This window comes from Somniosus microcephalus, chromosome 7 (genome assembly GCF_052327205.1).
Source record: "Somniosus microcephalus isolate GS21.2 chromosome 7, FLI_Smic_1.0, whole genome shotgun sequence".
Classification (NCBI taxonomy): Eukaryota; Metazoa; Chordata; class Chondrichthyes; order Squaliformes; family Somniosidae; genus Somniosus; species Somniosus microcephalus.
Genome location: NC_140993.1, coordinates 27,031,766 through 27,059,527, shown reverse-complemented (window position 1 = coordinate 27,059,527; position 27,762 = coordinate 27,031,766). Strand labels below are relative to the sequence as shown.

General features: G+C 43.5%; 1 protein-coding gene across 3 annotated transcripts in view; it reads right to left on the bottom strand.

Moving 5' to 3' along the window:
- The window catches only part of ldlrad4a (low density lipoprotein receptor class A domain containing 4a), a 279,058-nt gene that overhangs the window by 29,433 nt on the left and 221,863 nt on the right, over positions 1-27,762 (bottom strand). For 2 of the 3 annotated variants that reach the window (XM_085992319.1, XM_085992321.1), the window contains exon 3: positions 10,384-10,538. In XM_085992319.1, coding sequence (XP_085848445.1) covers positions 10,384-10,538 — 155 coding nt within the window. Of the gene's footprint in view, positions 1-10,383; positions 10,539-10,793; positions 11,544-27,762 lie in introns of those variants that run through there. The other variant, XM_085992320.1, reaches the window with a different exon arrangement.

The window sequence follows — 27,762 nt, the reverse complement described above, 5'->3', positions numbered from 1 at the left end:
GATTGTGCGTGTTGTTGAATCAAGAGTGTGAAAGTGAGCAGAGAAAAAGTAGTAATTAAGGCTTCCTTGAATGGTGGGGACTGTCTGTATACATGAGATCTACAGAAACGAGGATAGTAATGAGGGTGTTTCTGAATTGTGTGAAGTCTGTAGTACGCCGAGAGTTCAACCTCTACTGTATGTGCAGCAAGGCGATGCAGACCTGCTTGTAGCCCGCTTATTAATAAAGCTATTGTTAGCAACATTCTTCCCACTATGTGGTTCTTGATCAGTAGGTAGCTAGCAAGATCAGTAGCTGCAGAGAAAGTAATTGATAACATGACCAACATTATAGCATTGCTTCCTGTAGTAGCGACCAGATGTAACACTATGCTTTTACTTTTGGATTTTAATTTTACTTAAATGTTTTTCCCCTCCCTTTTTGAGATTGCCAGAGGCTTTTCATAAAATATATAGCCAAAGTTCTTGAGTTGAGTATGAGATTGATGTGGGTAAGTGCAAGGGAAGTGTGGGTCGGGGGGGCGAGGGCAGCATATCACATCCTGGCGGAATTGCACAGCTGAGAGGTGTTGTCAGTCACTTGAGAGGCAGCAAGTACCACATGGACTGGATTGTGCTAGCACTCGAGGCTAAACCTCAATCCCTCTGTATTTCATTCTTACACCAATGTTGTTAATGGGCTTAAGTTTTCTTTCACCATTTGCGCTAAATTATTATAAGAATATGGTATCGGTTAGAAACGATATCCCTGTAATGGTAAAAGCAGACAGCCATAGTGCACTGGCCCTATAAATGATTTAGTATAAAATGGACCTTGCCTCTTTTTTTTCGGTTACCTATCCACATTGAGGACATTTGCTCAAACTCTCCCTGAAGCTTTTAAGAAAAACCATGATAAAGTTTATTGCATGAATGCTAAAGCCAACATCACTGAGCTGCAGTTCAAAAGGTTACAGGAGAGGTCAAACATTACACAGGGTTGTGGAGGGGAGGAATCAGAGCGTCGATTAACAATTTTCTCTTTAACCACTGCTGTACAAGACGTCACCTACAGGAGGGCAGGGGCAAGATTCAGGTGAGAAAGGCTTGTAACCAATGCTCCAGTTAAGCTGCACGGCAGCACTCCAGGGGCCCCGCACAGCCGGCGAACTGCTTTTAAATTGGAAAAAACATGCGCCCCGTGGACTTTTGAATGGGCCGCGCAGCCCAAAAAAAATTACGGGGACCATTGCTTGTAACTACATTTCAAGTGGTGAGTAGTTTGCGGCCTAGGGTTGGAAAACAAAATTGGTTTCTTGGTAGTTCTTTTGGAAGTACTGAATATAAAAGCAAGTTAGAGATTCATATCAATTTTCTTTAATTACAGTAAATTAATTGATCTTTTTCCTCCCTTGTCCTTCCAATTCTAAAGGCAGTGGACTCATTCTGGGATATTCCAGCAAACCTGCTGTAGCTTATCCAAGTGTCCATTTTTCATGCGAGAACCTGGGCACCAAATATAGGCAGGCTATTTGGTATGGATGCATCACAGCTCAACCTAATTCTCTCCTCTGATGTTCAAAGGCTCCAATAAGAAAGACTTGCATTTATATAGCACCTTTCACGACCACCAGACGTCCCAAAACGCTTTACAGCCAATGAAGTACTTTGGAAGCGTAGTCACTGTTGTAATGTAGGAAATGTGGCAGCCAATTTGCACACACCAAGCTCCCACAAACAGCAATGTGATAATGACCAGATAACCTGTTTTAGATGTTGATTGAAGGATAAATATTGGCCAGGACACCGGCAACAGCTCCCCTACTCTTCTTCGAAATAGTACCATGGGATCTTTTACATCCACCTGAATGAGCAGACGGGGCCTCGGTTTAATGTCTCATCCGAAAGATGGCACCTCCGACAGTGCAGCACTCCCTCAGTACTGCAGTGGAGTGTCAGCCTACATTTTGTGTTCAAGTCTCTGGAGTGGGCTTTGAACCTACAACCTTCTGACTCAGAGGCGAGAGTGCTACCCACTGAGCCACAGCTGACACTATAAAGGCTACTTGATAGCAACTGGATGATTTTTCATCTACCCAGTCAGGTTCACTAAGAATAATTGTACAACCCAGCTGTCACCAGCTGAGGTTAGAAACATAGAAACATAGAGATAGGAACAGGAGTAGGCCATTCGGCCCTTCGAGCCTGCTCCGCCATTCAATGAGATCATGGCTGATCTTCGTCTGAGATCATAGCTGATCTTACCAGTTCAGTACCCCGTCCCCGCCTTTTCTCCGTAACCCTTAATCCCCTTAGCCTTCAGAAATATATCCAATTCTCTCTTGAAAATATTTATTGAATTAGCCTTCACAGCCCTCTGTGGCAGGGAATTCCACAGGCTCACCACTCTTTGAGTGAAGAAATTCTTCCTCATCTCTGTTTTAAATGATTTGCCCGCTATTTTTAGACTGTGGCCCCTGGTTCTGTGCTCCCCGGCCATTGGAAACATTCTCTCTGAATTCAGCCTGTCCAGGCCTGCCATAATTTTATATGTTTCGATGAGATCCCCTCTCAATCTTCTAAACTCCAGTGAGTACAAGCCCAAACTATTTAATCTCTCTTCGTAGGTCATTCCCGCCATTCCAGGTATCAGCCTGGTGAATCGCCGTTGCACTCTTTCCATGGCAAGAACATCCTTCCGCAGATGGGGCGACCAAAACTGTACACAATACTCCAGATGCGGTCTCACCAGCACCTTGTACAGCTGTAGTAAGGTATCCCTATTCCTATACTCGAACCCCCTTGATATGAAGGCCAACATACCATTTGCCTTCTTAATCGCCTGTTGCACCTGCATGCTCTCCTTCAGTGACTGGTGCACAAGAACACCCAGGTCCCTCTGCACTTCCCCATCTCCCAATCTATTGCCATTTAGATAATAATCTACCCTCCTGTTTTTACCCCCAAAGTGGATAACCTCGCATTTATCCACATTATAGTGCATCTGCCACGTATCCGCCCATTCCCCCAACCTGTCCAAATCGCACTGTAGCCTCCTGACATCCTCATCAGAGCCCACCCCTCCTCCTAGTTTAGTGTCGTCAGCGAATTTGGAAATATTGCATCCAATTCCCTGATCCAGATCATTTATATATATTGTGAACAGCTGGGGTCCCAGGACAGATCCTTGCGGCACCCCGCTGGTCACTGCCTGCCACTCCGAAAACGAGCCGTTTATTCCAACTCTCTGTTTTCTATCCGCCAGCCAGTTCTCTATCCACGTTAATACTTTGCCCCCAATCCCATGAGCCTTAATTTTGCATGATAATCTTTTGTGTGGAACCTTATCGAAGGCTTTCTGGAAGTCAAGGTACACCACATCCACTGTCTCTCCCCCATCTATTTTACCAGTTACTTCCTCAAAAAATTCCAGCAGATTAGTCAAACACGATTTACCCTTTGTAAATCCATGTTGACTCTGTCCGATCCTTTCCCCATTTGTCAAGTGCTCCGCTATTTTATCCTTAATAATGGACTCTAGCATTTTGCCCACAACCGATGTAAGGCTTACTGGTCTATAATTCCCTGCTTTCTCTCTACCCCCCTTTTTAAATATTGGGGTAACATTAGCTACCCTCCAATCCACGGGTACTGTTCCCGAGTCAATGGAGTTCCGGAAGATGATCCTTAGAGCATCTGCTATCTCCAGGGCCACCTCCTTAAGTACCCTAGGATGTAGTTTATCAGGCCCCGGGGATTTGTCGGCCTTCAGTCCCCTCAACTTACCCAACACCATATCCCTAGAGATACTAATTTCTGTCAGCTCCTCCCTCTCATTAGTCCCTATGTTTGCCGATATTCCTGGGAGGTTATTTGTGTCCTCCTTTGTGAATACAGAACCAAAGTATGAGTTTAATTGGTCTGCCATTTCCTTATTCTCCATTATATATTCTCCCGAATCGGACTGCAAGGGACCGACTTGGGATTTTACCAGTCTTTTCCTCCTGATATACCGATAAAAGCTTTTGCAGTCTGTCTTTATGTTTGCTGCAAGTTTACTTTCGTATTCTATTTTCCCCTTCCTGATTAATCCCTTTGTCCTCTTTTGCTGTATCCTGTACTGCCCCCAATCTTCCGGTCTGGTGCTTTTTTTTGCCAGTTGATATGCCCTTTTTTTTGATTTTATGCTGTCCCTAATTTCCCTCGTTATCCACGGTTGAGTCACCTTTTTAGGTTTATTTTTATGCCAAACCGGTATAAACATGTTCTGGAATTCTTCCATTCTATCTTTGAATGCTTGCCATTGTCTATCCACTGTCAATCCCCCCAGAAACACCACCCAATCAATCTTACCCAATTCCCGTCTCATACCCTCGTAATTCCCTTTATTTAAGTTCTGGACCTTAGTCTCTGCTATTTCAACATGTAACAAAAATTCAACTTGAGCCCTTGCTGGTCTATGTGGCTCAGCATCACACCACAAAATGCAGTTCACTCCCGAGCTAACAGAACATAAACTGATTTTCTACGTTTTAGTTGCAAAAATTTGACATTTTCAAGAACATTTTTGAACACAAGTCAAGAAGCACAAGAGATAGTGTTTACTTACTGCAAGGGGCAACAGGACTAGCTCAAAGACAAATCGGATTATTTTCTTAATGAAGAGAAACTAGGAGCTCTGGAGGAGCAAAGGAATTTGAGTATCTATGTACGAAAATCATATAGTGCATAGGTACAAAAGGTAATCAGAAAGGCAAATGGGATGGTGGCCTTTCTCTCGAGGGGGTTGTAATACAAAAGTGAGGAAGTGATGCTTCAGTTGTACAGAGCCTTAGTCTGACCCCATCTGGAGTATTATTTTTACTTAATTTAAGACACAGTGCAATGGGTTAAAGTATGGATAGTAAAATAGTAACAGTTTCAGGCAGGAGGGGACCTTTGGTCCATCTAGCCCACCTATCCACAGTATTTCCCATGGGTATTTCTAATAATCCTGAATCCCATTGTAGATAAGAACCTGTCTAGTTCCTTCTTGAAACCAATTAGGTTTCTTGTTCTAATACCTGTGTCGGTAATCTGTTCCACATCTTTACTAGCCTTTTAGTAGAAAAGTTCCTCCTGCATTTCCTATTTTCTTGTGTTATCCTTAAATAGGACTTTTTGTGCTTAAATTCTGAACACAGTAGAAAAGCTTACTTGGATCCAATTTATCCAAACCTTTCATAGTTTTAAACACTTCTACCACGTTCCCCCTCAGTCTTGTCAAGAGAGAAAAGATCTGGGGTAATCAATCTTTCCTCAAACGTCATTCCCTTAAGTTCTGGGATCAACCATTCCCTTCGCTGTATCCTTTCCAATAATTATACATTCTTTCTGAAACAGGAAGAACAAAACTGCATGCAGTACTTAAAATGTGGTCTCACAAAGGCCAAATGTAGTTTTAAAATAACCTCTCTGGATTTGTGTTATACTCCTTGCTATGCATCCCAACATTCCATTTGCTCCAATAGCTCAAGTACATTCCCCATTGAGCACATAACCCACAAACATCCCTCTGCCCAATTTCATAACCTTACATTTTCCTGTACTAAATTTCATCTGCCATTTCTCTGTCCACTGATCAAACTGGTCAAGATCCCTTTGAATTTGCCAATGTTCCCAAGTTGGTATTCTCTGCAAATTTGGACAGTGTACACAATTACTTTGTCTAAATTATTTATAAAAATGCTAAACCTGTTGGCACTCCACTAGTAACTGACTGCCAAACAGATACCTGCCCATGCACCACTACTCATTTGCCAATCCATATAAAAAGGAGAAAGAACATGTAGAATGCTGAGTGGAGAAAGAACAGGACAAGAAAGTTCTGAGGGTCGCTGAAAGAAATGAGAGCGCTAAACTCACTAGGGCTAATTTCCCCGTCATTACTGCCCCATGCATAACAATTCACACATTGTGAAGGCATGAAAAAACCTTATTTCCACATATCCAACAGACAAGTCTAGGAATGATAATGACAATGACATAGAAAAGATGCAATAGTGTCTTCTGACAGTACAATTCACTGTTGGCTGCACCCCCCCCCCACCGGCTCATTCCACAACACTTTCTGTACGGCTGTATTTCTCCTCCTCAATAGCTAGCTATCCCATGCCTCAATCTCCCGAGAGCTAATCTGAATTCTTCCTCCTCAGCTCCTCTCCTTTCTCCTTATCTCACTCCTTTCCTCCAATTTGCCTCTCCCCTCATTGGATCATTATCCTCCACCCTCTCAACTGGTATACACATTAAAATAAAAGGAACCGAGAACAAAAGTGGACACAGCATTAATCACTGGCGCACACAATTAACAATCCTACTCAAATTTGAGCAATGTCCATTAACCATAACTCTTTATTCCCTGTCCATCAACCAACGTTCTACTCATGTAGCTACATTTCCTCTTATACCATAAGCCTGAATTTTTGTGACAAGCTATACTGTGAGACCCCTTAACATCTACTGAAAATCCATACACACATCTACTGCATTCCTCAATCTGTACAGTCAGCCATTGCTTTGAAAAACCACCAAGAAATTTGTCAAACACAACTTGCCTTTAACAAATCCATTTTGCCTGTTGTTGATCATCTAAGCTCACTAAGTTGATCTTGAATTTATGGTCTAAGAGTTTGCCCACAGCTGAAGTTATTAGGCAGTTTATTACATTTCTCTTGGGTCCTCAGCACAGTATATATCTAAAGATAAGGAGGATTGAAAAATTGCAGTCAGAGTCAATTGTTAAAATATTACTATTGTCTCCAGCACCATTTCTGACATCAATGTGGTCCCCAATGGGAATCCACCCATCTCCAGTGTTTGGAACAAAGAACCAGTAGAGATACCCGGCAGGTCAGGCTGCAGGAGAGGTATTCTATGCCCAGCTGTTTGCTCCAACAGGCAGAGGTGAGCATACCTTATTTTGGCAGATCATTAGTGCATGTGAAAGCATCAACTCTCGAGGACTAACCATAATGCTGGTTGGTTCTTCAGAAACACTCCAATTGCAGTCATGCTTCACACAATAATGCCATGAAAGAAGGCAAGTTGGGGTGATCATCAGCGACAATGCTTGATTGTCTGCATCGGCCAAGCTGCTAAGAAACCATATTTGCAGACATTTTTGGACCTACCTGACAACTAGCCAATCTGCTAAGAAACCATATTTGCAGACATTTTTGGACCTACCTGACAACTAGCCAATCTGCTAAGAAACCATATTTGCAGACATTTTTGGACCTACCTGACAACTATAAGTGTGAAGTGATGCAGTTTGAGAGCAACGACATGGAGAGACAGTGTAATCTAAATGGTGCAAAAGCAGAGGGACCTGGGAATGCATATTCACAAATCCTTGAAGGTGGCAGGGCAAGTTGAGAAAACGTATGGGATATTTGGCTTCGTAGATAGGGTATTGAATACAAAAACAAGGAAATCATGCTAAACCTTTACAAATCACTCGTTAGGCCTCAGCTGCAATACTGTGTACAATTCTGGGCACCACTTTTTAGGAGAGGGTCCAGAGAAGGTTTACCAGGATGATACCGGGGATGACAGACTTCAGTTATGTGGAGAAATTGGAGAAGCTGGGATTGTTCTCCTTAGAGCAGAGAAGGTTAAGGGGAGACCTAATAGAGGTATTCAAAATTATGAGGGGTTTTAATAGAGCAAGTAGGAAGAAACAGTTTCCTCTGGCAAGTGGGTCAATAACCAGAGGTCATAGATTTAAAGTAACTGGCACTGGGGAAATGAGTTTAATTATTTCACACAAATGGCAGTTAAGATCTGGAACGCACTACCTGAAAGGGTAGTGGAATAAGATACCATAGGAACTTTCAAAAGGCAATTGGATATGTACTTGAAAACGACTAATTTGCAGGGTGCTGAGGAAAAGCAGAGTGTGGGACTAAATTAGATGGCTCTTTCAAATAGCCAGCACAGGCACGACGGGCCGAATGGCCTCCTTCTGTACTGTAAGATTCTACGATTCTAACTCTGGATTATAGTCTTCACTGGCTATGGGCCAGTAGAAACCAGATGCAGAGCTGGGCCAGCTGCTGTTAACATGAACATAGGCATGTGACAACCAGTGACAGTACTGGTCAGCTGCAGCCTGAAGCTTTCCCCGCTACCTCCTTCTAGGCATTGCAGCAATGTGGATTTATGGGGATAGGGCAGAGGGCAACCTTCTTTGCATGCAGCATTACCTTCACTTCAGTAACCATTCAAATGGGGGTGTTGGGGCTGCTCGGTCACTTTCTTGCAGACTCATCCCTGCACATGGGTTTCCTTTCCCCTCATATTTGCCTGTCACTTCTTAATTCCCTGTTCCTTCAGCCTTGGCAAAGGCTGCTAATGGGTTGAAATGTTTTATGAGCCTTGCTATAAAAGCTGTCAGAATTTTGTCACCCTATGGCGACAATTTCCTTTAATTATCCCCATCCTTTTACATTCCACTTACACACCATTTTGCACTCCCACCACCTGTCCAAACCTGCACCTCGATCTTGAATAATTTTGCAGATGAGTTGACTCGAAGTGAGAGTGCTATTATCATGTTGCCATTATGGTGCGATTAGCACCAGTTCTTAACCATTTACAACCGATTTACACCAGTAGGCAAAAAACAGCCTCACTAAGTTTCTTCTGATTGTGGGGGAAAGAGGGGGAATCATGAAAGCAAGCTTGCTTTCCACCATTTTGTGGCACAGTGCTTTGGTACACCAATAATCTATTGCACACGACACCCTGCTGACCATTAAAATCATAATATCTACTTTATTGCAAACTAGCTGGAGGAGCCCGGCTTTGCCAGGGCTGTTTTGGGCCGGGCGGTTTAAATCGAGTCCCAGGCTTTGGGGCCTCTCTGTGTCCCTCTGTGAATCTGCTGCCGGGCAACATTTTAAATCGAGTCCCAGGCTTTTGGGCCCTGTCTCTGTGTCCCTCTCTCAATCTGCTGCCGGGCAACATTTCTACCCTTTAATACCTTGAAAGATGAAAGTGAAAGTACTTATAAAACGTTTTTGGTAAATCTTGTTATTTTTAAAAGAGATACTAACTTTTTCGAAGCTGGATGAGCAGACTTTGAGCTGGAAGTAAATGGGGTTTTTAGCTTGAGGCAATGGCTGTCAGATCCCTGAGATGAAAACGATTAGTCCCGCCCACAGACGCAGCAATTGGCCAACCATCAGACGACTGAACTGTAGGATTGGTCAATCGTGACGGCACAGGATTGGTCGAACCTTGACGTCAGTCAATCAATGTTAATTAGCAGATAATGAGTTTAATTTTGAAGGTTTTTTGCATAAGGCGCGAACAATTTTCGTCCGACCAAAAAGTAAATACGCTTACGACCGTCCCAGAACCGTAAGCTTTCTTTGGAGGTAACGCACGCGTAGGTACGCTCTATAACTTTCGAGCGCATAGCCGGACAGACGCACACCGGAGGACAGACAGATCGATCCTTTTATATATATACAGATATAGATATTATGCTGAGTAAAATGTTCTCACAACTATGCCTGGATGCACACCGTACTCTTTCACCTAGACCTAGTCCAAGCAGACGGAAGTGGTGGAAGCGGAGACACTCAATGTTTTCAAGGGGAGACTGGATAGGCACTTGAGGGAACTAAACTTGCAGGGCTACGGGGATAGAGCGGGGGAATGGGACCTACTGGATTGCTCGACAGAGAGCCGGCACGGACTCCATAGGCTGAATGGCCTCCTTCTGTGCCGTTATGACTATGACTTCATACATTCATTTACTGTTATGCAAATGATATGTACTCCCAATGACATTAAATTACACTGTAATCAGTTGAGTACAAAAAAGTTAACTCAAATTATACTCTTTAAGCAGATTCCCAACCTAATGAACCCAAAGACTTCTATGCTGTGTGTTAATCAGATATTTCTGAGCAAAACCGTTATGTAAATTGTGCCTTACATTCTGATGCAGAAGATTTGTAATTCCTAACCTTCAGAAGTCTCTGCATTTCACTTTTCAAATTCAACAGGTTTCCTCATGACATAAACACACTGTACATTCAAAATTGTAGTAGTTAATGTCTACCCGCCAAACAGATGTGCATTTGGCAAAAATGGAGCAATAAAGGTTCTTTTTAAAAAAAAGTCACAATTTTGGCACATTCTTAAACTTCCTGAGAACCAAGCCAAGCTTATCGAACACTATTAAATTTGCCTAACCGTGGAATGAGGAAATTTTGGAACAAAAGTCAGCATATATTTAAAAGATCCTTTGTAATAATCAGTTACTGTGTTTACAATATATATTTCTACATTTCTATTCTGTAAAAATAGTAGTTTCAATTTTAACAGCAAATGTACAAGTGTTGAACTTACTGGCTGCAAAGCTTCCTCTTGCCGTCTGCCTTGACTTTGTCGGTTGATGAAAGACCGTGTTAAAAGTTTGTAGTGGTTCAGCAAGCAAATGATCACAACCACCATCACGGTCATTACCACAACAATGATGATTATCTTGACAAATTCTTGTTCAGCTGAAACGACAAAGAGGAAAAAGAAATCTAATTTGCTTAAAATTGTCAGGCTAGATCACACTTAAAACAAATGCAGATGTTTATGATTAGCAGCCATCCCTGAAAATGGCTTTTTCGACAGCATTTTGACAGTTAGGTGTTAAAGTTCAACAAACTCCTGATTCTAGCTAGTCTTGAAACAAATCAAACCTAGACAATTATTGTGAAAATTGCTACTTATTGCGAGATCAGTTCAGCAGATTAAAAATGAGCTACCTTTTCCCCAAATCCAGTCATTTGACTGCGTAACCTTCACTGTGGTGACATTCAACTCATCACTCTGCATAATCAGCGATGCACATCCAGCTGCACTTGAACATGTTATATTACCGGAGGGAAGCAGACCTCGGAGGCAGCGTGAAGCAGATCTCGGAGGCAGCGTGAAGCTTCACAATGTCTGCACACACTGTAGATATCACAAGTACCCAGGTGCTAGACTTAAACGCTGTGGCAGAGACAGCAGACTGCGACGACCGCAAATCAACTGAAATCAGTGGAAGGGAACACACAGTGTGGCAGGATGTTGATTGTGCCGTGGAAACATAACAATTCTTAGGGCCTTGCCCCTTTTGCTTGACAAAGTATGTTTTTTTTTGCCAAGTTGTTTACTAAATTTAAATATACAGGAAAGGGACTAGACATTTCAACTTCTGAGTTCTTCAGCCAGCTCACCACAAAGGAAGCTCGAACAGTATGAGTGTAGTATGCAAGGTCCAACGGACGAATGAGACAGCACACCCTGGCTGAGAGAGAATTCTTGCTACTTGTCTCATAGCCATGACTCTGAAAATATCAGCTTGTATTAGACATTATCTTCCATATTCATATACTAAACATTCTTGTCAATTTCTATTGTAGATGAATTCATTTTTCTGATTTTGAAATATACATGTACAAGACAACAACGTGCACGCATATTTTCAAATGGAACATTCTCTGAAATGCCACTGTACTATTTTCCAGTGTTCAAGATTTAGCCATTTAGATGTCAAAAATCATATTTAAAACTGCGCATGTCAGTCACACTAGGGAACAAGCAGCGTTCTTAACAGATCAACGAAGCATTCACCCTGCACAGAATTACTTGTATACAGTCAGAATGAGGGCTGCTGCACTATCCTTCCTGAGAGTGAAATTTCCATCATCAATATCTGGAAGCAGTGATTAAAACCCTTTCATTTCCTGCTGGGCTCGTGTGCACACTAGAACAAAAACCAGCAGGCAAATAGAGAGCCGTCTATATTGAAAAAGCATGGATATTTAATACTAATATGATGTCATCAAGTTAACGAGACCTTGGAGGCCATCTATTATTTTCACATGATCTTCAGCTCCATAAAGTACTTGAAAAAATAAACAGCTGTACATCACATTATCTAGGGAAACGGAATAGTTCAGAAATAAAGATCAAATATTACAACTGTCTATGGACATGGCGCTCTCCGGTTAATTTTTATAATATTTATCTCTAACTGTATATTCCCAGCGTGCTAAACTAGGAAGTGATGATGCTAATTCACTGCTTTTTTCTCCTTTCTCTTAAAGGTTCAGGGAATCACTAGAAGTTACATAAGGCATAATGATGTCTGTTGCCACCTGGCTGGGAGACGCTACCTTGCATGCAAAGTAATGCTTTGTTTCTCGTTTATTCATTTATCTAAGCTTTGTGTTGTTTATTTTTATCCATCTCTTCGACCTCTTCAGGTTGTCAGTTTTGCATTAATGGAGCACGATTGCTGAAATTATAGAGCCATGAAGTGTTTAATTGCACCAAATACAATCCAGCAAGTCAGTATTTCTTACACAAAGTTCACATGATTATTTGGTGTAATGAGGCAATAATGTATGTAATGCGAACAGATTCAGAAGTCACTGAACGAGGTGATCCCTTGTGGTATTGTTCAGGGACAAAAAAAATCGTGTCTCCTCTTTTAATTATGTTCATCTTTCACACTCTCTATATGCTTTGCACACACTTTCACTGATTGTCACTTTTATATGTTTGGAGAATGTGTGTTTTTCTTCATTAACAATCCGTTAACAAAAATTGCATTCTCAGGAACTGCAGGTTTCAAAACTGCATGGGTATCATCCAGTACCCTTGACCCTCTCAGTCCTGATTCACTGTACCCAGACTTTTGATCAACTAACGGTATCAGTCAGTTACCCAATTATGGAGAAAAACAAGCATTCTTTCTTAGAACTGGAGACAGGCAGCCACAGATGTGATAAGTGAAAGTGTATGATAGGCTATATTAAACTTAAAAGCTAATACAGAACAAAACTAACTGATCTCATATTTAAATGATTTATTTTTCCCAGCATTCCGCATATCTTATTGTGGCCCATTAGGGCGTACATCAGTGTATTGTATTCGATAGTTGCCACTTGCGTTCTGTTTTTTTTTTTTAAATTCATTCATGGGATGTGGCGTCACTAGCAATGCCAGCAATTATTGCCTATCCCTAATTGCCCTCAAGAAGGTGGTGGTGAGCTGCCTTCTTGAACTGCTGCAGTCCGTGTGGTGAAGGTCCTCCCGCAGTGCTGTTAGGGAGGGAGTTTCAGGATTTTGACCCAGCGACGATGAAGGATCGACAATATATTTCCAAGTCAGGATGGTATGTGACTTGGAGGGGAACTTGCAGGTGGTGGTGTTCCCATGCGTCTGCTGCCCTTGTCCTTCTAGGTGGTAGAGGTCGCGGGTTTGACCTCACCAAAGATATTACCATACATCAAAAAAATCAAATAATCTAAAATGGTTTACTGTAAAAATATACCAGTGGCACATTTTTTATGAATGTCATTGTTTAAAGCTATGAAGAAAATATTAATTTCAGCACAGATATATGATCTAAGCTACTTTTGAGCATGTGGAGCTCACTCAATATTGAGCGCTTTCTTGGTTAGAAAGGAACAGTGAAGTCCCATGCCTGAGACAGTCCTGGTGAAGCCCGTGGCTTGGGGTTAGGCATGGATACTTTCTGGGTCTGGGCTGAGCCTACATGGAGCTGTAACCCCGAGTGAAGAGGTCAAGGACCTGAAGCAGTCCTGCCTGAGGATGAGGACAGGTCCAAGAAGGATCAGTGAAGTCTGGGAACCGGAGCAGGCCTGGCTGCTTCAGGCCAGAAGTCATGAGCTGAGACTCGGTAGCAGAAAGCTTGTGACCCTGAACAAGATGGCAGCCTACATGTAATGAATTTGACGTCTATATATTCCCTACTAACCATCTGACCATTGGGTATTAATGCCCATGTGCTCAGTGTGGGCCAGAAAGGATGGATCGTGGACAATTTTTAGGTATTTATTAATAGCTAGATTTAAGCTGTGTATATTGACGCAATATGCTTCCTGATTGTTTTCTTTAAATCTGCAAATATTAACGTACTAATGATTTGGACTGAAATACAGGTTATACAAATTCAAAATATAGGACAATGTTTAGTCTTCATGTTTCCATACAACCTGATAGAAGGAAAGTTCTGATCAGGCAGTCACTATAAAAATCACACAAATATTCTTAATTTCAGTTACAGTAGTTTCAGAACCTCTCATGATTTTGCATCAATGCTCCTGCTGTTAGAGGAATACTCTGCACTTTAAATTCCAAGCAGTCTGCCAACTGCCCTCACTTGCGAAACCATACTTCAAGGCACACCATATGTAGATTCATCTCTAGAGTAATCACTACCATTCATGTGTCTAAGTTTCATGTTGTTGATCATACCTGGAGATCAACAACATGATGTCTGTTAGCCATTTGATGACATTCATTGCATTACTCAATAATACGTAAAAGGAGCATCGCATGAAGATCCTGCTCCCAAGGTTATTGGGGTGTAACCTTGGACAGAAGCTTGACTTTTAAAACTTGTCTGGAAAAGACTTGCAATAAAAAGGTTAAAAGATCAACCTTGCTTGAAAACTTGCGGGGACAACATGGGGTACCAATACGCAAACACACTCTAGCACTCGTATACACAACTACTGAATGTTGCACACCAATCTGGACAGGCAGTGCACATACCAAATTTCTGGCCATGCAGCTTAAGACCGCAATGAGAATCATAACTGGAACACTAAAATCAGCATCCGTTCAATGGTTGCCCACGTTGCACATGTATCTCTACCCAACATTCAGAGAGACACATATACAGCTCGTGAGTACAATCGAACCATGGTCAACCTGAACTTACCAATTCATGAGGATCTCCAGAATCTTCTGAAGACAAGTCTGGAGTTTTTTTTAGGATTGAGCAAATGCCATTAAAGCATCATTTAATCCTGAGCTGGAGAGTTCTGGACAATGCTAATACCTCAAACACCTGATTGCTGACTTTACAAAATAACTCCCAGACTTCAACCTACCCCAGAAACAATAATCCATTTTAAACCATTTCAGAACATTGCATGGCCGATTATGGTCATTTCTTAAACCTCTGGAAGATGGGACACAATGTGACTATGGACACCAGTTGTAAACAATGGACCACACTGTAAATCAGTGCCCACTTTGACTGTTCTCAGTATCTCAGATTTACACCAAGCCCCTTCTGAAGCTACCCTTCATCGGTGCTGGGTCAAAATCCTGGAACTCCCGACCGATTAACATTGTGGGAGCACTTTCACCGCGCTGACTGCAGCAGTTCAAGAAGGTCCACCTCCACCTTTTCAAGGGCAACTAGGAATGGAAAATAAATGCTGACAATGCCAGTGATGCTCACATCCGAAGAACGAATGAAAAAAACAATGGCTCACCAATCTAGATTTGGTTTATATCTATATATATAAATCGGTACTTCTGTCTTTCTATCTGTCTATCTGTCTGTCATCGCGTGTGCTTACGGGTATGCACTCGAAAGTTACAGGGCGTAACTACGCGCGCGTTACCTCCAAAGAAAGCTTACGCTTCCGAGACGGTTTTAAGCGTATTTACGTTTCGGCCGGGCTAAAATTGCGCCCGCGGTATCCCAAAAACCTTCAACATTCCGCTCATTAGCATCTCATTATCCGCTCATTAGCGACAGAGTGACCTCGAGCTCGACCAATCGTACGCCGGGTTGCTGGCGTGTGCCGCCGGGCCAATCGGTGCGCGTGTGGCCGGGCTTTATCGTTCTGAACTGAGGTGAGTCGCCGCCATCTTGATTCCAAACTTTTCCTTTCTTTTTCCCGCTTTCTGCGTCTTAAAAAAAAAACGTTGCTTTTAAAACACATATTGTTTTTTAAAAAAATGATTTAGAAAGTAATTAACTTATCTAATCTCGTTAATTTTCCTACCTTTCCCCGTTTTTCCAGGTAGGCCGAGAAGCCTCGGCGTCTCCTCCGCACCCACGCCCGAGCTAGGCACCTCCCGGCCCCACTCGAAGGCTGGAGGGCCGAGCCTCAGTCCAGCGCCGCTAGGGTGCGCGCGCAGCAGGAGCTGAGACGTCTCTCCCTGCCGGGGCTTGCTGAGCGTCCAGCGTTACCCTGGCAACCGGGCCCGCCGGACGTCTCGCACAGCCGCAATCGGCTGTCTTCACCTCGGGGGGGGGGGGGGGCGGCCGCGACCCTCGGGGGGGGGGGGGGGGGGGGGGGCCGCGCGCGCAGCAGGAGCAGCTGAGACGCGGCGTCTCTCTCTCTGGCTTGGTCAGCGTCACGGTTGCCCTGGCAACCGGGCCCGCCGGCCGAGAGAGACGCCGCGTCTCAGCTCCTGCTGCGCGCGCAATCGGCGGTCTTCACCTCGGGGGGGGGGGGGGGGTCGCGACCCTCGGGGGCCGCGACCCTTGGGGGGGGCGCCCGCCGCCCTCCCTCCCTCCCCCCCCCACCCTCCATCCCCCCTCCCCCCCGCCCTTCCCCCCCTCCCTCCCTTCCTCCCCCCCTGCCCTCCCTTCCCCCCCTCCCTCCCTTCCTCCCCCCCGCCCTCCCTCCCCCTCCCCCCCGCCCTCCCCGCCCCCCCCTCCCCTCCCCGCCCTCCCCCTCGCCCTCCCTTCCCCTCCCTCCCTTCCCCTCCCCTGCCCTCCCTTCCCCTCCCCTGCCCTCCCTCCTCCCCCTCTTCCCCGCCCTCCCCCCCGCCCTCCCTTCCCCTCCCCCCCCTCTCTTCCCCCCTCCCTTCCCCCCAGTCGCTCTCTCTCTTCCCCCCAGTCGCTCTCTCTCTTCCCCCCAGTCGCTCTCTCTCTCTCTTCCAACAACAACATGCCCTCGAAAAAGCCTCGGCACCGCCGGGCACTTCAGCTAGTATACACATATACAAGAACATAAGAATGTAAGAAATAGGAGCATGAGTAGGCCATTCGGCTGTTCGAACCTGCTCCGCCATTCAATAAGATCATCGACCTCTACTCCACTTTCGCGCACTATCCTCATATCCCTCGATTTGCTTAGTAACCAAAAATCATGAATTGGGTCTGTGGTGGAACCGTTTCATGGCTTGCATGTCGTTGTGAAGCAGGAGGAGGATGGTGACAAACTTTTGAGGGCAGCCAAATTTGAGGAGGACATTCCATAATCCCTCATGGTTGATGGTGTCGAAGGCCTTTGTGAGATCAAAGGCGGCCATGTACAGCGATAAAGCCACATAAAAAAAATGAACAGCATTTTGGGTTTTATAAATTGGGATATAGAGCACAAGAGTAAAGAAGTAATGATAGATTTACATAAAACATTGGTTATGCCACAGTTACAGTACTGTGTGCAGTTTTGGGTGCCCCCTTATAGAAAGGACATTAAAGCCATAGAGGGTGTACAGTGTAGATTCACCAAGATGATACCAGGGATGAAAAATTATAGTTCTGAGAAAAGCTTTGATACACTCTTTCAGGGACTTTGAGGGACTATTTCAACTGGAGCACAGAAGACTAGGATGAGATTTTTAAAATTATGAAGAGTTTTGATAGAGTAAATAGGGAAACATTATTTCCTCTGGTTGGGGTGTCAATGAAGAGGAATCATCAATTTAAAATGATCACCAAGAGTGAGGAGGGAGGCTTGACTTAGGTTCCAAGACCAGGGCCCTATTCTTCTGTCCCCCTGAGAGCACGCTATCTTCGAGAACAAACCCCTCCCAATGACTTCACACCTGTGTCACTTGGCTCAACTGTTCCAGGCACCAGCAGAGACTGGCACTGGGGAGAAGGAGCTAGTGAGCTGGAGTCAGGAATGCTTACTGGGTGAGACACAAAACATGGATGAACCCAGAAGAATGGCAAGTGGAGGAGAGTGTGGTCACTTCTCTGTAGAAGGCAGCAGAGGACTTCAGAATTCTGGGACACAGACTTCATGGATACTCGCCTCAAAAGATGCATATATCAACAATCAGCAACACAGGAGGCCCACGAGTGCTCTTGGGTGATCTCCCATGACTTGTCTTATCTCACAGATCCACAGCTCTGATTTGCGACAACATTAAGGAGGCGCTGTCTGCTCTGCAGGAACCGATACAGCAAGTGGCAGTTGCATTCAGGTCTTTTTTTTAAAAACTCATTCACGGGATGTGGGCGTCACTGGCAAGGCCAGCATTTATTGCCCATCCCTAATTGCCCTTGAGAAGGTGGTGGTGAGCTTGACAACTGAGTGGTGAGGGTGGGATCTGAGGAGCGACACCAGCGAGGATAAAAGGAGCAGTGCCCAAGGCCAGCGGCAAGAACGGGATCTGAAGAGCGACACCAGCGAGGATAAAAGGAGCTAGCCGGGAGCTGCACATACCGACCTGAGGGGGGGTGGTGGAATCAAAGTGTGACGTCACAGGAAAGCAGGTAAGTGATTGGTTGGTGAGTATTTCTCTCTTTTTTCCAAACTTGGGCATTGGTTTAAATTAAGAGCGGGGATTAAAAACTAAACATAGATAATGGATAATTCAAAACTTGAAAACCTAATTAATTAAACAAAATATAATAGAGATGGCAGGGCAGGCGATGTGTTGCAGCTGTTGCATTTGGGAGCTGGTGGACACCAGTGTGAGCCACAGCGACCACATCTGCAGTAAGTGTTGGCGGCTTGAGGAACTTCGGCTCAGAGTTGATGAGCTGGAGTCCGAGCTTCGGACACTGTGATACATCAGGGAGGGGGAAGAGTTACCTGGACGCTGTGTTCCAGGAGGCAGTCACACCCCTTAGGTTAATTAATTCAAATTTGGTCCGTTGTCAGGGACAGGAGGGTGTGACTATGAGTGAGGCAGGTATGGGGATCCAGAAAGTAGCATTGGAGGAGCCTCAGCCCTTGCACTTGTCCAACAGGTATGAGGTTCTCACTCCCTGTGTGGACAAGAGCAGAGACTGCAGGGAGGATGAGCAAACTGACCACAGCACCGTGGTACAGGGGGCCATTCAAGTTGGGGAAGTAAAAAGAAATGTCGTAGTGGTAGGGGACAGCATAGTTAGGGGGATAGATACTGTTCTCTGCAGTCGAGAGCGTGAGTCCCGAAGGCTGTGTTGCCTGCCCGGTGCCAGGGTTAAGGACATCTCCTCTGGGCTGGAGAGGAAAGATCCAGTTGTCGTGGTCCACGTAGGTACCAATGACATAGATAGAACAGAGAAAGAGGTTCTGCTGAGGGAGTATGAGCAGCTAGGGGCTAAATTAAAAATCAGAACCACAAAAGTAATAATCTCTGGATTACTACCTGAGCCACAAGCAAATTTGCATAGGGTAAATAATATCAGAGAGATGAACGAGTGGCTCAAAGGCTGGTGTGGGAGAAATGGGTTTCGATTCATGGGGCATTGGCACCAGTACTGGGGTAAGAGGGAGCTGTTCTGTTGGGACGGGCTTCACTTGAACCATGCTGGGACTTGTGCCCTGGTGAATCGAATAACTAGGGCTGTAGAGAGGGCTTTAAACTAAATAGTGGGGGGGAGGGTTCAGGTGAGCGGGAATTTAAAAAGTCAAAGAGAAAGGAGAAGGCAATAGAGCAGGGTAGCGATGGGGGTAATGGTAACCAGAGTGTGACAGGAAGGGACAGAACGTATAAAAATAAGAGTGCATCATAAAGTGGGGCCAAAGCATGGAAAAATAGTAAAAAGACAAAATTAAAAGCTCTTTATCTGAATGCACGCAGCATTCGTAACAAGATAGATGAGTTGACGGCACAAATATATATAAATGGGTATGATCTGATAGCCACTGCAGAGACGTGGTTGCAAGGTGACCAAGGCTGGGAACTGAATATTCAGGGGTATTTGACATTTTGGAAGGGTGGACAGAAAGGAAAAGGAGGTGGGTAGCTCTGTTAATAAAGGATGAGATCAGTGCAGTGGTGAGAAATGATATTGGCTCAGAAGAGCAAGATGTAGAATCAGTTTGGGTGGAGATAAGAAATAATAAGGGAAAGAAGTCACTGGTGGGTGTAGTTTATAGGCCCCCGAACAGTAGCTGTTGGACAGAGTATAAATCAAGAAACAATGGAGGCTTGTAAGAAAGGTACAGCAATAATCATGGGCGATTTTAATCTTCATATTGATTGGACAAATCAAATTGGCCAAGGTAGCCTCGAGCAAGAGTTCACAGTGTATCCGGGATGGTTTCCGAGAATAATACGTTGTGGAACCAACCAGGGAGCAGGCTATTTTAGATCTGGTACTGTGTAATGAGACAGGATTAATAAATGGTCTCATAGTAAAGGGTCCTCTAGGAAAGAGTGATCATAGCATGGTTGAATTTCAAATTCAATTGGAGGGTGAAAAGGTTGGGTTTCAAACCAGTGTCCTGATCTTAAATAAAGGCAATTACAAAGGTATGAAGGCAGAGTTGGCTAAAGTGGACTGGGAAAATAGATTAAAGGGTAAGACGGTTGATAAGCAATGGCAGACATTTAAGGAGATATTTCATAACTCTCAACAAAATATATTCCAGTGAGAAGGAAAGACTTTAAAAGGGAGAACCATCCGTGGCTAACTAAGGAAGTAAAGGATGGTATCAAATTGAAAACAAAGGCATACAATGTTGCCAAGATTAGAGGGAGGCCAGAGGATTGGGAAATTTTTAAAAACCAGCAAAGGACAACTAAAAAAATAATAAAGAGAGTGAAGATGGATTATGAGAGTAAACTAGCAAGAAATATAAAAACAGATAGTAAGAGCTTCTACAGGTATATAAAAAGGAAGAGAGTAGCTAAAGCAAACGTTGGTCCCTTGGAGGATGAGACTGGGGATGTATAATGGGGTACAGGGACATGGCAGAGACTTTGAACAAATATTTTGTATCAGTCTTCACGGTAGAAGACACGAAAACCATCTCAATAATATATAATCAAGGGGCTATAGGGAGGGGGGAACTTAAAACAATCACTAGCACTAAAGAAAAAGTACTCGGTAAAATAATGGGACGAAAGGTGGACAAGTCACCTGGACCTGATGGCCTGCATCCTAGGGTCTTAAAAGAAGTGGCTGCAGAGATAGTGGCTGCATTGGTTGCAATTGCAATCTACCAAAATTCCCTGGATTCTGGAGAGGTCCCATCGGATTGGAAAACCGCAAATGTAACGCTCCTATTTAAGAAAGGAGGGAGACAGAAAGCAGGAAACTATAGACCAGTTAGCCTAACATCTGTCATTGGGAAAATGCCGGAGTCCATTATTAAGGAAGCAGTAGCAGGACATTTAGAAAATCATAATACAGTCAAGCAGAGTCAGCATGGTTTTATAAAAGGGAAATCATGTTTGACAAATTTACTGGAGTCGAGATAAATGGGTCATTTTCCGGTTGGCAAACGGTAACTAGTGGGATGCCACAGGGATCAGTGTTGGGGCCTCAACTACTTACAATCTATATTAATGACTTGGATGAAGGGACCGAGTGTAATTTAGCCAAATTTGCTGATGATACAAAGATAGGTGGGAAAGCAAGTTGTGAAGATGACACAAATAATCTGCAAAGGTATATAGACAGGCTAAGTGAGTGGGCAAACATTTGGCAGATGGAGTAGAATGTGGGAAAGTGTGAAGTTATCCACTTTGGTAAGAAAAATAAAAAAGCAAATTATTATCTAATGGAGAGAAATTACAAAATGCTGCAGTACAGAGGGACCTTGGGGTTCTGGTGCATGAAACACAAAAAGTTAGCATGCAGGTACAGCAAGTAATCAGGAAGGCAAATGGAATGTTGGCCTTTATTGCAATGGGGCTGGAGTATAAAAGCAGGGAAGTCCTGCTACAACTGTACAGAGTATTGTGAGACCACACCTGGAGTACTGTGTACAATTTTGGTCTCCTTATTTAAGGAGGGATATACTTGCATTGGAGGCAGTTCAGAGAAGGTTCATGAGGTTGATTCCTGAGATGAAGGGGTTGACTTATGAAGAGAGGTTGAGCCTATACTCATTGGAGTTTAGAAGAATGAGAGGTGATCTTATTGAAACATATAAGATACTGAGGGTGCTCAACAAGGTAGATGCAGAGAAGATGTTTCCCCTCATGGGGGAATCTAGGACTAGAAGGCATAGTTTCAGAATAAGGTGTCGCCCATTTAAAACTGGGATGAGGAGGAATTTCTTCTCTCAAGAGAGTCGTAAATCTGTGGAATTCTCTGCCCCAGAGAGCTGTGGAGGCTGGGTCATTGAATATATTTAAGGTGGGGATAGACAGATTTTTGAACAAAATGGGAGTGAAGGGTTATGGGGAGTGGGCAGGGAAATGGAGCTGAGCCCAAGATCAGATCAGCCATGATCTCATTAAATGGTGGAGCAGGCTCGAGGGGCCAAATGGCCTACTCCTGCTCCTATTTCTTATTTTCTTATGTTGCTAGGCCATTTCATAGGACAGTTAAGAGTCAACCACATTGCTGTGGGTCTCCTTTCCTAAGTTAGTGAACTAGATGTTTTTGTTCCCAACAATCCAGTGGTTACATGGTCACTATTACTGAGACTAGCTTTTTATTCCAGATTTATTTAACTGAATTTATATTCCCAGCTGCCATGGTGGGATTTGACCTCTTGTCTCTGGATCATTAGTCCAGGCCTCTGGATTGCTGGTCCATGTAACATACTACTATGCTACCATTCCTGTATATGTCTGCAGTAGATCCCAAGGTAAGAGGCAGCCAGCGACCATGGAAGCATGGACTGAAGCTGTGGTGGCATTAGGGGATATAGTGGTAGGCACATTTAAACATGCCTTCCTATCCATGGCTAATTCAGTGCTCAGGGCTGGCAGGTGGTAGTTGCAATCACACCAGCCATCGAGCCAATGACATAAGAATTAGGAACAGGAATAGGCCATACGGCCCTTTGAGCCTGCTCTGCCATTCAATAAGATCATGGCTGATCTTCGAGCTCAACACCACTTTCCTGCCCGATCCCCACATCCCTCGATTCCCCATGAATCCAAAAATCTACCAATCTCAGCCTTGAATATATTCAATGCCTCAGCATCCACAGCCCTTTGGGGTAGAGAATTCCAAAGAGATAAAGAAATCCATTCTTAATAAACAATTTTTGTTTTGCATTTTAAAATAACAAAAGAAACAACAGGTGCTATTATTCAAGTGTCGTCTAACTGAGGTAAAAGCGATGCAGCTCATAATATTTACAAAGTGGTTGTTATACTGGCCTGAAATAAAGCTGAGAATTCAATCTCCTGTTTGTCTCAAAAACTTTTGAAAAAAGAAGAAATTCTGAAATCCTCTCAGAATGAGGGAGACACTTTCTAGTTCAACTCAGAGAAACCTACTGATGAATAATTATAAACTCTACAAACTACACATTCTTGGAGTGTGATGTGGTTGATAATTCCCTTCAACTATCCTAGGCAGCGATTACTGTCTAAGTGCTTGATGATGCCATCTCTCAGGACAACAGCACGTGCCAGGACCCTGTTAGAGCACCATGGCAATGGAATCTGGCAGGTGAGACCAGGATGCCCAGAAGCTCCTTCCAGATACGCAACGAGTGGTGGCTTCATACTAGGAGCCAGCTGTCATGAGTCGAGAGCCACCTCAGTCCCATGGCCATTCAGTCCAGTATCAGGAGCCCACCACTTTCCACCTTCTTGGCCCTGGTAGACACAGCACTAGAAAAGGTGACAGAAAGGCACATACAATGTGTGTTGGTCTGGTCAGGTTGATTACTTAATTTATTTTAATCATTTAATTATTTTTCCCCACAACCAAAAAAAGAGCCTCAATTGCAGGGAATAATTTTTTGTAACAGAAGAAGAGGAGGAAAGTAATAGGAAGATCAAAGGCTTTGGAGAGGCGATAATTCCTTTCGACTCCTTCACTATAAATTGACAATTTTTTTTTAATGAATGAGACTGCCTCTTTTTAATCTATATTCATTCAATTCCATTGCTTGGATGTCCTTGTGCTACACAACTTTATTAGCTCAGAAACTACAAGCTCCTAGGCCTATGCCAATGCTGATCTCAAATCATCTGCTAGGAGGTGTACAAGACTATCTCAAGGTGGCATTTCCTTCAAAATTCCTTTCCTCCCTGTGGGGAAACACCTGGTATCCAACTCAGCATTTCTTCACAGTAATACAGCTGACACTGGGAACTCAATACAAACAGGACTGCATGAATGGAATGAAAATGAGCCTGCCACAAAACTTAGCACATAGACACCAACTTATCACTAACACAATTAGATCTTCATAGCATCCAGATAGCTTAAGTACCAAAAACTGGTTCTCTGCTCAATACTTTGGACGCAAACCTGCGCTGCATGGCTCAGTGGCACAGTACATTGGGTTCCCAGTCACTGGAATCAGACATTACACAAAGCACACCTTTACCATTTTAGTAATAAATGTAACATTGTTTGCTTGTTTTAAGCACTGTTAACAATTTGCAAATATTTTCATTGTACAGGAAACTTTGAGATATCCGGCACCGACGTGTTGCCGATCTATCAAAACTGCCGGACATACAAAGTTAATGTTGAAGCATACGGAGGTCGTATCTGACAACAAACACTGTTGCTTAGCAACAGCTTCTAAAGAATCGGCTGCAGCTGCAAGCGTCTCTAGCTGAAGCTGTTGCTATAGCTACAGACCTTGCAATGCCTGACTGGGAAAAAAAAAGAACGAGAACTAAAAAAACTTACAGAAAACAGCTCCTGATTTTTGCCGTTAGATCGAGTATTCCGGACATACAACCTCCGGATAAACCAAAGTTTCCTGTATATAGAAACATAGGAACAGGAGTAGGCCATTTAGACCCTTGAGCCTGGTCCGCCATTCAGTGAGATCATGGCTGATCTGTGACTTAACTCCATATACAGTACCCACCTTTGCCCCATATCCCTTAATACCTTTGGTTAACACAAATCTATCTATTAATCAATTGTAAGATCAGTACTTTATGGATTGAAGCAGGGAATAATAAAAATGGATAATCACAAGTTCTTCTAGGGATTGGGTATAAGCATAGATTCAAAGCTGCAAATAATTATGGGTATAGTTCTGAGACAATAAAAATTGGGAATGATCAGAAAATGCCATTAGATTCATTTAACTTAAATGTATTTCACACATTGCAAGGGGTTAAGAAGATTCTAACAATAGCCATTTTGCTAACATAATGTAAAATTCTCTAGAATTATCTAGAAATGAAGGGATCAAGTGAAGTAGCAACCTGACCAGGATTAATCCAGTTACATTCTTTTTTGTGTCAACAGGAACATACTATTTTACCTGCAGTGAAGTCATCATCAACACCAATTAATCTATACAGTTGAGAAGCAGTTTGCATTCCAGGTACATGCAAATAATCTTTCTACAATGATCGGATTCATTTATTTCGGTCTGTATAAGGCCCCGAGTAGCTGAGCACCAGGAAAATCCCAGGTGCAATTCTTGGTTTATGCCAGGATAGCTGATCTCACCCAGATCAACAGAAAGGACACTCCATGCACTAGAGAAAATCCCATCCTGATCACTATCCAGTTATTCCATTGGAAATTCATGCACGCGCGGACATCAGGTAAGGTCAGTAACAGCTCAGCTATGACGGTGAAATGACACCAACACTATTGTCAAAGTCCAGACATGAAAAATTGTCACCTAGGCAAGGTACCATAGGGCAAGCGGCATACTTGGGACCATGTCCCAGCAAAAAGTCATTAGCTTCAGAAGGAGACCGGGGCAGGAGGAGTAGAAAAATCGATAAAAGAGTAAAGAAAAGACAGTCACATCTCCCAGCAGACAGTTGCTCACACAGCACAGAATCATTAGCAACAGCTGTGGTCCGAAATGGTTGAACTCAATGTGGAGTCCAGAAGGCTGCAAAGATGAGGTGCTGTTCCTCCTGCTTCCGTTGAGTTTCACTGGAACAGTGTCGGAAGCCGAGGTCAGAGTAGGAGCTAGTTTAGGGTTGGTGGAGAAATACTGAAAGGGAGGAGCTGAGATTTGCCAGGCAGCAAGGAACACGACCTTGTGAAGCACAGATACGAAAGGGGTCGAGCTACAGCTGTAGTTTCGCACTGAAAACAGTAAGGAAGGCAGAGGCCTGTCAGGTGAAACGTTTATTTACTAGTGAATATAAACATTAGGGCATCCTAACTGGCAGGCAGCTTGGACGAAAGACACCAGAGATCAAGCTCAGGGCATCCTAGGTCTGCTTGTAAGTATATAGACATATCACACGCTTGCTTACTATGATTGATGTACATGCATAAGTTAAGGCAGAGGCTAAATCTTGTATCTCTTAATAAAGTATTAAAGTTCTTAAACTAGGCTTGGGAGTGGCAAAGAAATTACACCACCTGTCACCTTGCTTTCTTCCAATGACCTGGGCAAGATTGGGACTTGCGATATGGGGATTCCAATGACTCTACAGCACAGCAAATTAACTAAAGGTTTTAATAAATTAAAAATGACACACTCAGCTGTTATTTCTGTTCTAAATGATTATGCACACTGCCTTAAACTGTTATTGCAGAAGAAAACAAAATGGAAAGAACCATTGCATCCAAAAATCTCAGGGGCTCCCTGGAATTAATCTCAACAGCGATTTGGAATTTGCAGTCAAACACGTGTGCATATTTGGCATGCCCCAAACCCGTGCACATACCCTGTACATCGCTTTTGAGTTAACTTAAATAAAACAAAAAATTACAATACTAGGTGGTCTTTCAGCTGATAATATTAGATTTTTAGAAACTTCACAACAGACCTTGAATGATGGTGTATTCCATACTAGTCAATATGATTATGAAGACTACTGTTAAAATGTTGTTTGTTACTATCAGCTTGATTTCTGCTACCCTCACCTCCAAAAGCCTCAAATTACCTTTGTCCAAAACTTCAGCAGTGATGGGATTGCCAGCAGAATGCTAAACTAAATTGATAGATCAGTTGACCATAAGTTTAAAGATGTCATATTTAGCTGGTCAGACTGTACCTTAAATACCTGTGTTTAGTTTTGGCCACCAGGACATAGAAGGATACATTCAAACCTTAGAGATGGTAGACAGAAGTATCATGAAATCGATCCTAGGTTCAAAGAATTAAGTTATGTTAAAAGAATGGAGAAAGCAGGCAGCTTACAGAAGTATACAGGATAATTAAGTAATGAGTGGTTATGCTATTGAACTAGAAACCATGGGGAAGTGAGTTCAAACATGGAAAGTTGTGAAATTAAATTCAGTAAATCTGGTAATTTGTGGGTTAGAAACATAGAAGATAGGAGCCATTCGGCCCCTCGAGCCTGCTCCGCCATTCAGTGAGATCATGGCTGATCATCCAAACTCAGTACCCTGTCCCTGCCTTCTCCCCATATCCCTTGATCCCTTTAGCATTAAGAAATATATCTAACTCCTTCTTGAATATATTTAATGAACGGCCTCAACTGCATTCTGTGGTAGAGAATTCCACAGGTTCACCACTCTCTGGGTGAAGAAATTCCTCCTCATCTCTGTCCTAAATGGCTTACCCCTTATCCTTAGACTGTGACCCTTGGTTCTGGACTCCCCGGCCATCGGGAACATCCTTCCTGCATCTAGTCTGTCTAGTCCTGTTAGAATTTTATAAGTTTCAATGAGATCCCCTCTCATTCTTCTAAACTCCAGCGAGTATAAGCACAATCAACCCAATCTCTCCTCATACGTCATTCCTGCCATCCCAGGTATCAGTCTGGTGAATCTTCGCTGCACTCCCTCCATGGCAAGAACATCCTTCCTCAGATAAGGCGACCAAATCGGCACACAATACTCAAGGTATGGTCTCACCAAGGCCCTGTACAACTGCAGCAAGACATCCTTGCTCCTGTACTCGAATCCTCTCG